The following is a 15,572-nucleotide window of genomic DNA, read 5'->3' on the forward strand; positions in this document are numbered from 1 at the left end:
GTAGTAGTAGTATGACCTGGTCTAGAATTACAATTTACGCCTATTCCAAATTATAGCACCACAATTCACTAAATAACTCAAAATTCAACCCTGAAAAGAGCTGTTTCTTAAGAAAAGCTTCTTTCTCTTCGCTTTTATTAAATTCTGCATTCATTTTATTCCAGATTGGCTGTGAAGAAGGTGTTTATCCTCTGGCTTGGAGGAGAAATTTGCCTCCAAGTCAGATATATTTTTCCGTTGCCAGTGTAGTGAATTGAGTTTTTCCAACTCATTGGGCATTCCTAGGAAACAGATTAGTAAAAGGGCATAGCTTTTGCCCTGGGACTCTCCACTATTCAATCCCCCCTGCCGAAAAAAGACGAAGAGTGTTCATGGATCACGGCTGTCTGCAGCTTGGTCATTCCAGCTCTGGAACTTCCGACTGTTAGATCAGCAGTGTAGTACTGTTCGTTTTTAGTGAGAAAATGTGTGGTTTTTCATTTGATCAAGTATTTAGTATGAAGGCATTGCTTTTAATCGCGCCATTCCTACTGATGGCATTGTAATGTCCTATGTTCATTTTAGTTGGGAAAACCATTAAGGCAGTCTTTCTGAGGGTGTAGAAAGGCAGGTGGTGAGTGATCGTCTGCCATTATAATGAAAACTCCCAACCTGATTGTGATTGATGGTAGCCAAGCGTGCCTACTGAACTGACACTAGGAACATAACGAAGATCCGGTGCGTTGGATTTGGTCAAAACTAGCAAAACAAAACTGCCAGGAACTGGACCTGGGCCTCTTACAGACAACAAACATATAAGAGACTCTAAGAAATAAAAATATAACAGTAATAAAGGCAATAACTTAAATTTATTAAGGAGAGGGAAAAAAAAAAGGTTGCATAGGTAAAACAAGGGGGCCAAAAATCAAATAGCTAATATTAATAATATGTGGCCCATAATCAAAATACACCAGACTCATTGATTACAGCACATTCACACACGCTTACCTTCATAAAAGACGTGACGAAAAGTTCGGAATAAGGACTTGGCATCTATATTAATTAATTGAAGAATATGAATTCAGGTGGGTACAAAACATGTCTTTGTAGCACATCGGGTCTAAACAGTCATAAGTTTAGGGAGTAAGAGCACCTAATCATAACATTCTCCCTTACAATTCCCCAGATAAGACATAAAACTCTCAACAATAAAAAATCACGTCCCCCGAGAATACAATATCGTTAAGTAAAGGAGCTTAAAATGGGAGAAGAGAGAAGGGTGCACCGAGCTCATAAAATTCAAGCAGAGAGAAAAAGGGAAAAGGGGCGGTTACCATGGTTTTACACAAAACAACTAAAATAACACAGAAGGCGCCCAGCAAAGAATAAAACAAATTAAAGCAGAAAACGGGTAAAGAAAGCCGATGACGGCAATGTGAAACGAACAATAAATAAGTGAATTAGACACAAAAGGTTTCACGGACTCAAACGTCAGAACCACCCACGCTTACACATAGACCGAGAGGTTAGGTCGCCGAATATAGGGACGTATAAGAACATCAACACACAGCACATAACAAAATAAACAACCGCTCTCGAGCTCAGACAGCATGTACCAGAAAGTGGTCCATCTTAAAGACACAGAGTGTCTCCAACACCAAAACACACAGAAGCAGGCAAATCGCGTAGTTAGCTTGAATTCATACCAGGTCTATGAAGTGGACATGAATTATACAGAACACGTGATAAAATAATACAACATGAGCTCAAGTATAATGTTAATGAAGCGACACGAGTAAAAGGTCTCGGCCACACACAGCAAACAATCTCATATACACACACATGAATCCGTGTCACCTTCTGTTCTCAAAATAAACATAGTGGATCGGTAAATGAAAATACCGAAAGAAGCGTGTAAAAGTAAAGTTAACACACTAATAAATTAGAAACGCATGTAATGAGGGAAACCTTTCTAACCCAACCATGGTGAGCACAAAACAAAGCAATAATAAAACCAAGAGAAAATTAAAGAAAACTAAATACCTCAATTATATAAGCAATTCACATTCTCGAAAGGCCGAGATGTGTACAGACATCTTGAATCTGTTAAAATATCTTTTATATGCCACAAAGGTGAGTTGGAAATCCAATCCTTCCATCTTCTCAAGTCCAAAAACTCCCCACACAACCAACCAGAAAGATAACCCAACAAGATGGGGCAGAAAAGAAATGCTTTGACCTATGCTATCGTATGAGATGCCATCTACCGGAATAAGGAAAGTTTACATAGTGGTAACAACACATGATGGGAAAGAGTAATAGTTCATAGATACAAGAGTTTGCTAGGAACATGAAGACCTCAGAAAAGGCAAACGTACCATAAAATGATATGGTGTGGTTGACTACCAGTACAATGAAAATTCCCTAACCCCGTCTTCATATGAGAAAAGACGCTTAGTGGCTTCCCCGTCGCATTTCTAGGGTAACTTTAAGAGCTATGCAATTTAATACAATCTTGCTCGCAAAGTGCAGCTACACTACCTAACCTAGAATTCTGTATACAGTGTAGAATTCCATAGCGAAGTACGGATACATCAGCTAGTTTACATATAAAGGTAAAAATTACATAATGATATTTTGAGCAATGGACAATAATAACGTTGGTGAGGTAACGTTCCTGTCTTTAAAATATTTCTGATATACATCCCACAGTACTGTCTTTTAAAAACCGATGAATTCAATTCCTCTGTTCCAAAAGACATGGTGAGCTTGGGACAGCATGCTTACTGCTGAGCAGCAAGAAACAAACTGATCTGACTTGAAGCGGCGTTGGGCAGTAAGCACGTGAGCGGTAGAACCGGTTCTGCTCTCCGTCTGGCCATGTTCATGTTCAAACACCGGCTTGATTCTACGTGCACAACTGCTTAGGACCGCTTGTTAATGCTTGCTGCTTCAAAATGCTTTCCGTGTGGCCTTACCCTTAGTGTTCACTGCTGGGCAGTACATCCAAGGAACACTCAGAGTACGTTCTGAGTAGGTGTCCTGAAACTTTTGATCTAATACAACAGATACCATGAGAAAAATGTTGTGAGACTCTTGGGGAGAATATTGAATGTTTTGAGAAAGATGTAGTTTGTTCTACTGGACAAGTAGAAAATTGTATGCATGATGAACTCCAATTATGGTTTCCAGAGGGCATCTTAATCACTAACCTTATAGCCTATATAGTGGCACTTGCTCTTCTTGCATTATAATTATTTGTTGTTTCCTTGAGGTTAGATTATACTAAGAATCCTTCACCAGCTTCATAGGAGGCAGTATTTATATTGGACAAGTTTGAGAGAAAGTACAAGGAGCTGAAAAGATTATTTTAGTATGAAGCAATGTTGTAAGGAGTGGAAACAGAAAGGTGCATATGTAGTGGATGCTCTCATTAATCTAGAACAACCTCTGTTTAGGGAATCATGTGAGTCACGGGTTCTCTCTCCACCATACAGAGAGCTGGAGCACTTTCTGTGCATCATTTGGGGCATAGAGTTTATATACAGGGTGAAGCTAAATTCGCGCACTCGGGCGTTGCAGCGCGACTTCTCACATGCCAGCAATAAAAAATTGTCTCTCACAAAAGTTCGTCCTGCGAGTATATCTGAGAGAAAAAGGTCATTTACGAATGGCAATCTGGCAACACTGTAACCACATGTAGGGTAACTACCTCTTTCAGCACGTATTAGTCATGCTGTGCAGTTGGTGCAGTGGGTTAGCATGTAGGAGGTCGAGGGTTCGATCCTGGGTTGAGGTGTTTTTTTTACTTGCTAATTTCCATCGGACATTACATACTGTAACATAGTAAGACACCGTTTTTTAGGCCAGATGTATCCTACACTTACAAAATTTAGTAACGCTGAACACGTAACGCATCTAGTAGATGAAATGGTGCGAATAAATTCACGCCCACGATGTGGAAAGGGCGTCTTTCAAAGCTGACCAATGAAAACTAATGTTTGTCCATTTCTAGAGAACCTGCTGCAATCGCTGTTGACGATTAAGATGCCAGATACTATACCACCTGGACTACATTTACGAAATACAAAACATAAACCTCAACCCAGAATCGACCCCTTGACCTCCTGCATGTTAACGCAAAACGCTATCCATTGCTCCAACTGTACAGCACGACTAATGTGTGCTGACAGAGGTAGTTACCTACATGTGGTTACAGTGTTGCCAGATTGCCACTCTTCAATGACCTTTTTCTCCCGAAAATACTTGCGGGACGAACTTTTGTGAGAGACATTTTTTTATTGCTGGCATGTGAGGAGTCGCGCTGCGACGCCCGAGTGCGCGAATTTCGCTTCGCCCTGTATAGTATCCCTACCTGTTCGAAGAGGTGACTAAAAGGCAATGAGAGAATCATACAAACCGTGAAAATTAAACAGCTGGAATGGTAGAAGGGAAGTTCAAATGGCTCAGGGCACGTACTGTAGCTCTTCTAGAATATCCAAGCATGTACCATCTTGAAAGGAGTATTGAAACTACCAGAAACAGCTTTAGCACATAGGTCTTATATATGTATGCATTATTACACAGCTTACATTGGAGCAAAATTAAATGTTCTTTTAAAAACAGCATTAGCTCTTTTAGCTTTTCTAGATTACATTGTCGTATAGGATACAGATCAGAGGACCGTTTGTGGTGATTGTGGTTTTAAAAGACAAAACAACCGGATTACTAATTTCCAAGGATGGTTTTGAGTGGTACACTAATTTGTTTTAGAGGCCCAATTTCAAGGTCCAGTTAGGTTGGCTTATTTTATGTTGTTATGACCTTTTGTGTATTCCCAATCAGCCTGTTGTTTACTTGCAGCCCTTCTCAGTAATTATGATTTTCTACGAATTGTTACTTTTCTCACAATGTTACTTTAGACTTATGTGTACATCATAACTCTTAATTTCAGATATTGAATTCCAGCTGAAGCGAGTTGAGATTTCCTAGTCTGATAATGCTGATACAATCTTGTAGACTGTGGTTAGAAGAAAATTGAGAATGCCTTGCTTGAACTTCACATCAGCAGCCTAATATTTCACAATTCCGTCTCTCCTGCAAGTTTGAGGTGGCATGTCAACTCCTAGATTGTTTCTACGAACCTGCCTTGACTAGCTCGTAACTTTTTCTGATCTCAGCATTTTTATAATTGAAAGACTTCAGTTTCGACCATTCAGTACCCTTTTTAATCTCTTTCTTTGAGATGCTGTGACTTTGTTTTTTTATCTTCCATTTGGGCTTGTTCCTCTGAGGTTGAACCCATGAAATCAACTCTTTTGTTAATAAGGAAAGGATAACTGCCTACCATCTTTTACCTTGTTTAGACAACTTTTAACATTGGAAGGAATATCCCTTGTATACTTTGACATACATACATATTTCTCATCATATATCTTACAGGCATTTCCTTTCATCGGAATTCTCAATGGTCAGATGAGAAGTACATTTGGGTCCTTGCAGATTGCCACAAATCTGCTGTATGAAGCACTGGTATCTCTCAAGAGAGTAAAGGTGGTGAATGTTCACATATTATGCTTGTTTGTTGTAAATGTGTTGGGGTCATTGTTATGTAATATTGTGAACGATCCTGAGACACCTCACATTGACTGCAGGAAATACTTGTACTAGTGTATACAATTTGTTACGAATTAGAACCCACTTTATGCTGTAATATCAGTCTACTAAACTTATAATCTTCTTTATGATAGAAAGAGTAGTAGAATGCATGGGTTGGAATATAATTCATTTCAGTGTGCTCAAGTAATTTTCTATGTGTAGCATTCTATCTACTGAATTCTGAGAAAAGCTCTGTTTTTAGAAGATTCTAATATATTTTTCTTACCATGCAGTGCTAGTGGTTTTCCAGAATAGTTGTTCCAGTGTCAAATTTATTAGTTAATCTACTGGTACAGGCTTTCACGGTCAGTGTTAACTGATATGCTTTTTGATTTTCTTCTGGGATACAAGGCTATGTTGACAAAAATATGCCTATGCTTACACTAATATATAGAAAAGGGAAACATGAAGGAAAACGCAGTTTGTAGTACAAGGCCGTGGCGTGAAAAATTTGGCAACTTCGTAGCGACGTGTGGCTATTGGCAGCTTGCGCCATTCACTTCACTGCAGCAACTGAGCGATTCTGTTGCATTTCTTCCGATTTACAGCTTGTAAGTTCAAAATGGTACAGTTAAGTTTGTGGAAATAACTACATCTTCTGTAGTAGACGACTGTAAAAGCAATTACACCTCTTCTGTAGAAGGCTGTATAAGGACTTTTAAATTTCATTAAGGTGGAGCATTTACACCTCTTCTGTAGAAGGCTGTATAAGGACTTTTAAATTTCATTAAGGTGGAGCATGTCATTAACGGATTGGCGCTATTCCACAAACCAACTGGGAATCAAATGACTGGTCAATTGTTTGCATGAAATATTTTCATGATTCAGACTTTCTTACTCTATGAACATAAATGTAGACAAGTACTGTATGCACTTGAAACCTTTGTTTTAAGTGACAGTGCAGAGCCAGAAATATTCCTGGGCTTGCCTTCTTATCTTAGCAGTAAGAAGAGTGTGTCTCCTTGTCTGACTTTTTCTCCTGGCTTATAGGCCTGGCCTACAGTGGAGGCAGCTTACTGCAGAAAATTTTCTGTCACCATTAAACTTTTGTTTTGAAAGAAAACTGTTTATGCTCATAGCCAGCATGTACCACTTGTCATAGGTACGGCATCGTAACTGGTGTAAAACCATCAATTATTGTGGTTGGTCATATTTTATTAAATGCAAAATTATCCTTTATTAAATGTTGAATATGACTAATACATGGTTTCCCTGTAAATATGTATTATAAATTTGTATAACCTCAAATATGTATTGTGTATAAGTTCAACCTCAAAATTTATATAGTCGAAAGCAGTAGAATACTCTATAATGTTCGTATATTAGATTTATTGTACTATAATTTGATATATATATATACGGTTCTGGAAACTTACTGTAAGGTTTATTATCCAGATACATGTAGAGACATTAGAAATGTTGGAGAAATATCCATGTGTATTGCTAAACAGTGAGGAAAGTTCAAGCTGGATCCATTACTGGAGTACTCCATTTGACTAGCTGGTCAATCGATGTTTCGAGTGTGTTCCATTAGTGTGTTGTAAGAACCCTTCCAGAAATCGATAATTCTAGATGGTTGATCGAACAGTACATATATCGAGCTGTCAGTCAGTGATAAAGTCACGTTGGACTCGAAAGCAAGTGATGGACTGCGAGTGACTGTTGGACTCCGAGGTGGAGTGAGTCAGTGAGTTCAAGAGAGTGTATGTTATAGTTGGCGAATCAGTGTTGTTGATATTTGTACTTGTCAGAATCGACTTCAGGGTACTCAGCTATTAAGTGTTATAGTGTCACGTGCTAGTGTGTATAGTTGTGTGTTGTGACTTACAGTGACAATAAAATAATACAAGAAAGTGAACGTGTTCTCATGTGATATTTATTTCCGTCAAATAAAATCGCATTTGGGAACGATAAATTGGTGACCGTGACAGAATAGGACAGGACGCTTCAAGACTCGGCAGTGAAGATCGACCAAATGACCGTGGCGATTTTACAGAAAGTGCTGCCATCCTATGATTTACCAATGGCTGGAAGCAAAGCGGACTTACAAGAGAGGCTGCACCAGGATTTGATAGACAACGAAGAGTACCCAGGCAGTTTCGACTTCGAAGTCACCTCGGAGGAAGAAACCAACGATCGGGTAAGCATTATGTTCATACAACTAAATGCTTTGATTCAGGCCCAGACTGAAAAAATCGAGGCCGAGTCTAAAATCATCGAGGCCCAATCCGAAAAACTTGAGTGGAAAATCGTGGCTCAGTCTCAAGAAATAAAGGACCAAGTCAATTCTTTGGGCAACGAAGTGCACTCTCGCAGAACCAAGGTGATCACTGACATCATGCAGGACAACAACGAACTGGACGGGAAGTGGTCCGAAGTGATGCTTGTGGTTGTGGAGTCCGTAGTTCAAGGTCCAGCAGGAAAAGAGGGTGCACTGTGTGAAAGTACGACAGCTCTGGAGACCGGGGTGAAGCCTGCAAGCAGTGATGGCGGCTCTGGTGTCGTGAAGATGGCAACTCCACGGGACGACGGGATCATTGTAGCGATGGTGGAGTCCGTAATTCAAGGCCCAGCAGAAAATGCGAGTGCCCTGTGTGAAAGAAGCATGACAGCTCTGGAGACACGGGTGAAGCCTGCAAGCATTGATGGCGGCTCTGGCGTCGTGAAGATGGCAACTCCACGGGACGACGGGATCATTGTAGCAATGGCAACAACACGGTCTGGGGGACCCCCTCAAGGAGATGGAGAACCAATGGGGTCCGAGCCAACAACCAGCAAACAAGGGTGCCATCTGATCAGGACACTAGTCCTGGCACAAAACCATATGCCGGTAGGAACATTGAATTCAGCACCCTGGAAAAAGAGGAGATTCAGCAGGGCCAAGTCTGCGACGTGCGAGCCTCTCCCATGCATCACACCGGTGGACTATGAAGACGCGTGGGCCCTGACAGAACACAAAGGTGCGAACAAGGGGGAAGTCAGTGGAGCTTCGACTGCCATGCGAGGACCTGCGGATCATTGTCACAGGAACAAGGACACCATTGGCCAAACCCTGCGGATTCGCCGCGGAAAGGCGATGGCCACTGATCGAACTATCTGGCTGCGAAATGTGTACTGCAACAGCGCCAACGAGAAGATAGTGTGATTGAGGTAGTCTAAGTCTAATTAAATGGTGAGGACTGAGAGAGATGAAGACATAGATATAAGGACACCTAGATATAGTTTAAGACCTAGAGTAAGGAATGTACAGGATAGATATTGAGGGTTTTAGAGGGGATAATTGTCGTAGGTACGACATCGTAATTGGTGTAAAACCTTCAATTATTGTGGTTGGTCATATTTTATTAAATGCAAAATTATCCTTTATTAAATGTTGAATATGACTAATACGTGGTTTCCCTGTAAATATGTATTATAAATTTGTATAACCTCAAATACATGTTGTGCATAAGTTTAACCTCAAAATCTATATAGTCAAAAGCGGTAGAAAACTCTATAATGTTTGTATATTAGATTTATTGTACTATAATTTGGTATATATTAAGGGCTCTGGAATCTTACTGTAAGGTTTATTATCCAGAAACATGTAGAGACATTAGGAATGTTTGAGAAATATCCATGTGTATTGGTAAACAGTAAGGAAAGTTCAAGCTTGATCCATTACTGGAGTACTCCATTCGACTAGCTGGTCGATCGATGTTTCGAGTGTGTTCCATTAGTGTGTTGTAAGAACCCTTCCAGAAATCGATAATTCTAGATGGTTGATCGAACAGTATATATATCGAACTGTCAGTCGGTGATAGTCAGGTTGGACTCGAAGGCAAGTGATGGACTGCGAGTGACTGTTGGACTCCGAGGTTGAGTGAGTCGGTGAGTTCAAGAGAGTGTATGTTATAGTTCGCGAGTCAGTGTTGTTGATATCTGTACTTGTCAGAATCGACTTCAGGGTACTCCGCTATTAAGTGTTGTAGTGTCAGTTGCTAGTGTGTATAGTTGTGTGTTGTGACTTAGTGACAAAGTAATTTATACAAGGAAGAGAACATGTTCTCGTGTGATATTTATTTCCGTCAGATAAAATCGCATTTGAGAACAATACACCACAGACATTTGAATTCAACAGTTTGTACTGCTAATCGAAGATTGGGCAGTACAGACAACTAGCAGGAGGTAATAATATCACAAATGCCCAAATTCTCGAAAAGGAAAAGAAGATGCACATTAAAAGTGTTCTTGATCTTCATTCTACGAGACATTTAACTGGTACCTTTTCAGTAGATAGTATCGAATTCACTGAACATTATTATATTACATAGATGTAAAACTATATCCATAGGTCAGTATGAAATATTCTTAAGGGTTTTGTAAGAGAATTATCTGGAAAATCTTGAATTCGGTGAGCTTAGTTTTCAGGATATTTGAAGTTATGTAGGTTTTAAGGTTCCTGCAAATGTAAATTATAGTTACTGCTCTGAATTTTTAATTAATAATAAGAGTTGTCAAGATGGGTATTTTTGGAGACTGAACAGGGGAGAACTTTCAAACCCATATTATTTTATGTAAAAATACGAAAGCTTGTACCGGTCGTGGGATTTGCACAAACTCTTGTACCAGCAAAGCATGAAAGCATGTTTTTGGCTGTCTCTAACCAGACCTACATTCTTCACCATTTAAGTGAAATGGGAATCCAGGATGATGAAATGATAACAAGTTTGCTTCAAGAATCTGGTTGATGTGATGGTGATTGCTTCAGTTTTGTAAAGAATGCAATGAAAACAATTAGCAATGTGTTGCTCAGTAATTACCAATGCTGAGAAAAGAAGTGAGTCTGTAGAAAGATATAACAACAAAAGGAACATGCTTACCATATTGTAGCTTGAAGTAACTTGAAGTTTGGAACACATGCTGTTTCTATACATAGTCGTAGTACAGTAGTAATATTTCGTTCAGTGATTTACTCATTCACAAAAGTTTATTGATGAAATATGTGTGTATTGATTTTATAATGCATTCATGGTTCATAAGAAGTCTCTAAATAATATAAAAAACATGGCATTCCAGTTAGTTTTTGTTATCAATTAATCTCAAAACAAGATTGTGCTGTAGAAAGAGTGTGTGGCTTCTCATTCTCTCCTAGAACGTCAAGCGACTGCTGAGACGGCATTGCCAGTTCGAACGCCATGGTCATGTACTATAGACGGCTATGTTTAAATACAAGGGCTGTTTCTTTATCAGTGGCTACTCTTTTGTATAGTTTGTAAGAGATATTATATTGTAAGAGAAACTATATTGTAAGAAAATTATCAGGAAAATATTGAATTCAGTGAGCTTAGTTTTCAGTATATTTGAAGTTATGTAGGTTCCTGCAAATGTAAATTATAGTTACTGCTGTGAATTTCTAATTAATAATAAGAGCTGTCAAGATGGGTATTTTCGGAGACTGAACAGGAAGTGGAATCAGTGTTTCTCACATGTACACTAGTTAGGTTGGTACTTAATCTACCTCACAATACATGGACTTGTTCATTCAAAGCTCTGCTCATGCACTGTACTGTGATGAGTAGCCTCGTCTGTAAGAGACTAGTCAAGTGATCAGTATCCATGTTCTTGAAACAGGAATACCAATGATGGGTTAAAATTGAATGTATCTACGGCGCTATACAACATGACTGTGTCATGAAGGTCTTCACGAGGTGTGCGGGAATTCGGCGTTTTCCTTACAGAGCTGTGGCGCGGTGGGTCAAAGCCTTCAGTGACAGTTGATATGTGGCTGACATGCCTCAACTGGGTCGTTCTGGAGTCTGTGATGAGGATGTGTGGCTTATTATTGGGTTTCTGGCAACGATAGAATCAGACTGTTCGTGATTTGATACAAAAGATGAAGGAACCACCTCATGGCATCAGATTGCGAATTGTTCCTGAAGTTCTGCAGGCAATAGATCGCTCTGTTCACACCATCCAGAGAACAGGCACTGTTACAAGCATGCTGTGGTTTCCACATCACTAGCAGTGGCTTTTATACAGTTTTGGTGACTACATTGAGGGACTGTAGATGTTTCGTAGAGGTTTCTCTTTTGTGCTAGTGTAATTAATAGCTGCCTGTAATACAGAAACAGCCCCCATATGATAGGGTAGAATGTTATCCAGGAATTAGGTTGAGGCAGATGTTGAGGAAAGTAGAAGAGAGGGAGGAGGGGAAGGAGAAGGTGGTAGTGTTTTACGTTGGTACCAGCAACGTAAGGCAAGCTGATATAAGTACCAACATAGTTGGAGATGTGTGGGATCTGGTAAATGCAGCATGGGTAAAGTTTAAGGAAGCGGAGATTGTTATTAGTGGAATACTGTGAGGAGGGATACTGACTGGAGGGTGATTGGGGATTTAAATGAGACTATCAAGTGGGTATGTGGGAAACTGGGAGTGAAATTTCTAGATCCTAGTTGGTGGGTAGGAGATAGGGATCTGCGCTCAGATGGCCTTCACTTAAACTGCAGTGGTACGTATAAGTTAGGAAATTTGTTTGGAAGGGTAATAGGGAGGTACATTCAGGGAAACGGGGTGGCCTAGGAAGTGATGATAAGGGAACGGGGAACTGGAAATCAAGTAGGGATGACATAAAATTGTTAGTGTTGAACTGTAGAAGTATTGTAAAGAAAGGAATAGAATTGAGTAATTTAATAGATATATACTTACTAGATATTGTAATAGGAGTTGAATCATGGCTGAGAAATGATATAATGGATGCAGAAATTTTCTCACGGAACTGGAGTGTGTATCGTAGAGATAGGATAGGCTCATTTCTAAAGATAATAGGCAACTTGATATATTTGGAGTGTAGAGACGGGGAAAGGGTAGCACCGACACGGATTCAGAATCATTTGATAAGATAATCAGCTATGTAGGAAACGACAAGGAAAGAAATGTGATTGTAGCGGGAGATCTGAATTTACCAGATGTCAATTGGGAAGGTAATGCGAATGACAGGAAGCATGACTAACAAATGGCAAATAAGTTAATATGGGAAGGACAGCTGATTCAGAAAGTGATGGAACCAACTCCTAGATGTGGTGCTGATAAAAACAGGTGAGCTCTATGGAGAAACTGAAGTAATAGATGGGATTAGTGATCATGAAGCTGTTTTTTTGTCATAGTTAAAAATAAATGTGATACTGTAGAATGGAAGGTCTTAAAAGTAGGACTAATAGGCAGTACCATATGTCTGATAAAGCAGGCATGAGGCAGTTTCTAAAAAGTAACTATGATCGGTGGAAAACGGTAAATAAGAATATAAACAGACTCTAGGGTGGGTTTAAAGAAATTGTTGAGGAATGCAAAAACAGGTTTGTACCTTTAAGAGTGGTAAGGAATGGTAAAGACCCACCATATTATAATAGAGAAATAAAGAGACTAAGAAGGAGGTGCAGACTGGAAAGGCATAGAGTTAGAAATGGCTGTGGAAGTAAAGAGAAATTGAAGGAACTTACTAGAAAATTGAATCCAGCAAAGAAGGCAGCTAAGAATAACATGATGGCAAGCATAATTGGCAGTCGTACAAATTTTAGTGAAAAATGGAAGGGTATGTATAGGTATTTTAAGGCAGAAACAGGTTCCAAGAAGGACATTCCAGGAATAATTAATGAACAAGGGGAGTGTGTATGTGAGGATCTTCAACAGGCAGAAGTATTCAGTCAGCAGTATGTAAACATTGTTGGTTACAAGAATACTGTCCAGGTAGAGGAGGAGACTAGTACTAAAGAAGTATTACAATTTACATATGGTAACAATGACATTTACAATAAGATACAAAAGTTGAAAACTAAAAAAGCGGCTGGAATTGATCAGATTTCTGGGGATATACTAAAGACAATGGATTTGGATATAGTACCATATCTGAAGTACTTACTTGATTATTGTTTGGTCTTAGGAGCTATACCAGATGAATGGAGAGTTGCTATAGTTGCCCCTGTGTATAAAGGAAAGGGTGATAGACATAAAGCTGAAAATTACAGGCCAGTAAGTTTGACATGCATTGTATGTAAGCTTTGGGAATCCATTCTTTCTGATTATATTAGACATGTTTATGAAATTAATAACTGGTTCGATAGAAGGCAATTCGGTTTTAGGAAAGGTTATTCCACCGAAGCCCAACTTGTAGGATTCCAGCAAGATATAGCAGATATTTTGGATTCAGGAGGTAAACTGGACTGTATCGCGATTGACCTGTCTAAAGCATTTGATAGGGTAGATCATGGGAGACTACTAGCAAAAATGAGTGCAATTGGACTAGACAAAAGAGTGACTGAATGGGTTGCTATATTTCTAGAAAATAGATCTCAGAGAATTAGGGTAGGTGAAGCTTTATCTGACCCTGTAATAATTAAGAGGGAATTCCTCAAGGCAGTATTATCGGACCTTTATATTTTCTTATATATATAAATGATATGAGTAAAGGAGTGGAATCAGAGGTAAGTCTTTTTGCGGATGATGTTATTCTCTATAGAGTAATAAATAAGTTACAAGATTGTGAGCACTGCAACATGATCTCGAAAATGTTGTGAGATGGATAGCAGGCAATGGTATGTTGATAAACGAGGTTAAAAGTCAGGTTGTGAGTTTCACAAATAGGAAAAGACCTCTCGGTTTTAATTACTGCGTTGATGGGGTGAAAGTTCCTTTTGGGGATCATTGTAAGTATCTAGGTGTTAATATAAGGAAAGATCTTCATTGGGGTAATCACATAAATGGGATTGTAAATAAATGGTAGGCCTACAGATCTCTGCACATGGTTATGAGGATGTTTAGGGGTTGTCGTAAGGATGTAAAGGAGAGGGCATATAAGTCACTGGTAAGACCCCAACTAGAGTATGGTTCCATTGTATGGGACCCTCACAAGGATTACCTGATTCAAAAACTGGAAAGAATCCAAAGAAAAGCAGCTCGATTTGTTCTGGGTGATTTCCGACAAAAAAGTAGCGTTACAAAAATGTTGCAAAGTTTGGGCTGGGAAGAATTGAGAAAAAGGAGAGCTGCTCGACTAAGTGGTATGTTTGCAAGTAATCAGCTTCATTTTCCATATCAAATTCTAATCGCAGAGAGTTACAATAATTGAAAATCTTCCACCTTTTTGATACTTTTTATTTGCTTTTTAGCAAATTATTATTTGTAAACAGTACATGTTTCGTTCTCACGTGGGAACATCTTCAGCTGTTGTTAAGCTTAGGTGAATCGCTAAGTATCTGAACACGTTATTTGCAAGTACATTGATCCTCTTAAAGACTACTTGAATACAAATTAACATCATTTTAATTTAATTTTAATTTAATTTGTTATGGGCTTGAATCTCACTGGTGTCCAGTTGGCCATTTTTATTCTGTACTTAACATCTCTTTAGCATGTACTGTATGTACTCTTTGTGACCTAATAAGTCAGAATAAATAAAGGGAACAAAGAGATTAGTGACTCTGTGCCCATATTATTTGAGGTCGTTCTGAAATACATCAAACAGCATCCATTGGCAACACCTATAGACGTGTTGTTGGCCAAAAAATAGAGGGATGCATCAGCAAAATCAAGAATGCCTCATTTCAAACAAACAAACAAACAAAAAAAAAAAAAAAAAAAAAAAAAAAAAAAAAAAAAAAAAAAAAAAAAACACAAAAAAAAAAAACATTACAGACTTTTCAAGGGAATTCATTTCTGTAATTTTTGTACAGTATTGTTCATTCTATTATTTTATCAGGCAGTGTAATGAGCAGTAGGCCCACAGAACGATAGTCATTTTTTTGTGTTCACTTTCACTAAACATATGAAACAATTTTTTATGCAAATTCTCTACTATTATTACAACTGCATCATCATGATACATTCTTAGTTACTGTAAAATTGTTTTACATTTCTTTTTATGTTATAATAATGTTTCTATTTGTTTCTGGGATTATCT

At 38.7% G+C, this 15,572-nt stretch overlaps 1 protein-coding gene across 7 annotated transcripts in view; it reads left to right on the forward strand.

Annotated features, from left to right (window-relative positions):
* The window catches only part of LOC136858684 (ATP-binding cassette sub-family C member 5), a 299,980-nt gene that overhangs the window by 102,264 nt on the left and 182,144 nt on the right, over nucleotides 1–15,572 (forward strand). Inside the window, exon 10 of one of the 7 annotated variants that reach the window (XM_067138408.2) lies at nucleotides 5,422–5,532. The exons of the other annotated variants lie outside the window; for them this stretch is intronic. Coding sequence (XP_066994509.2) covers nucleotides 5,422–5,532 — 111 coding nt within the window. The remainder of the gene's footprint in view (nucleotides 1–5,421; nucleotides 5,533–15,572) is intronic. 7 annotated transcript variants of the gene reach the window in all.

Source organism: Anabrus simplex, chromosome 1, assembly GCF_040414725.1.
Source record: "Anabrus simplex isolate iqAnaSimp1 chromosome 1, ASM4041472v1, whole genome shotgun sequence".
In the NCBI taxonomy this organism is placed as follows: domain Eukaryota; kingdom Metazoa; phylum Arthropoda; class Insecta; order Orthoptera; family Tettigoniidae; genus Anabrus; species Anabrus simplex.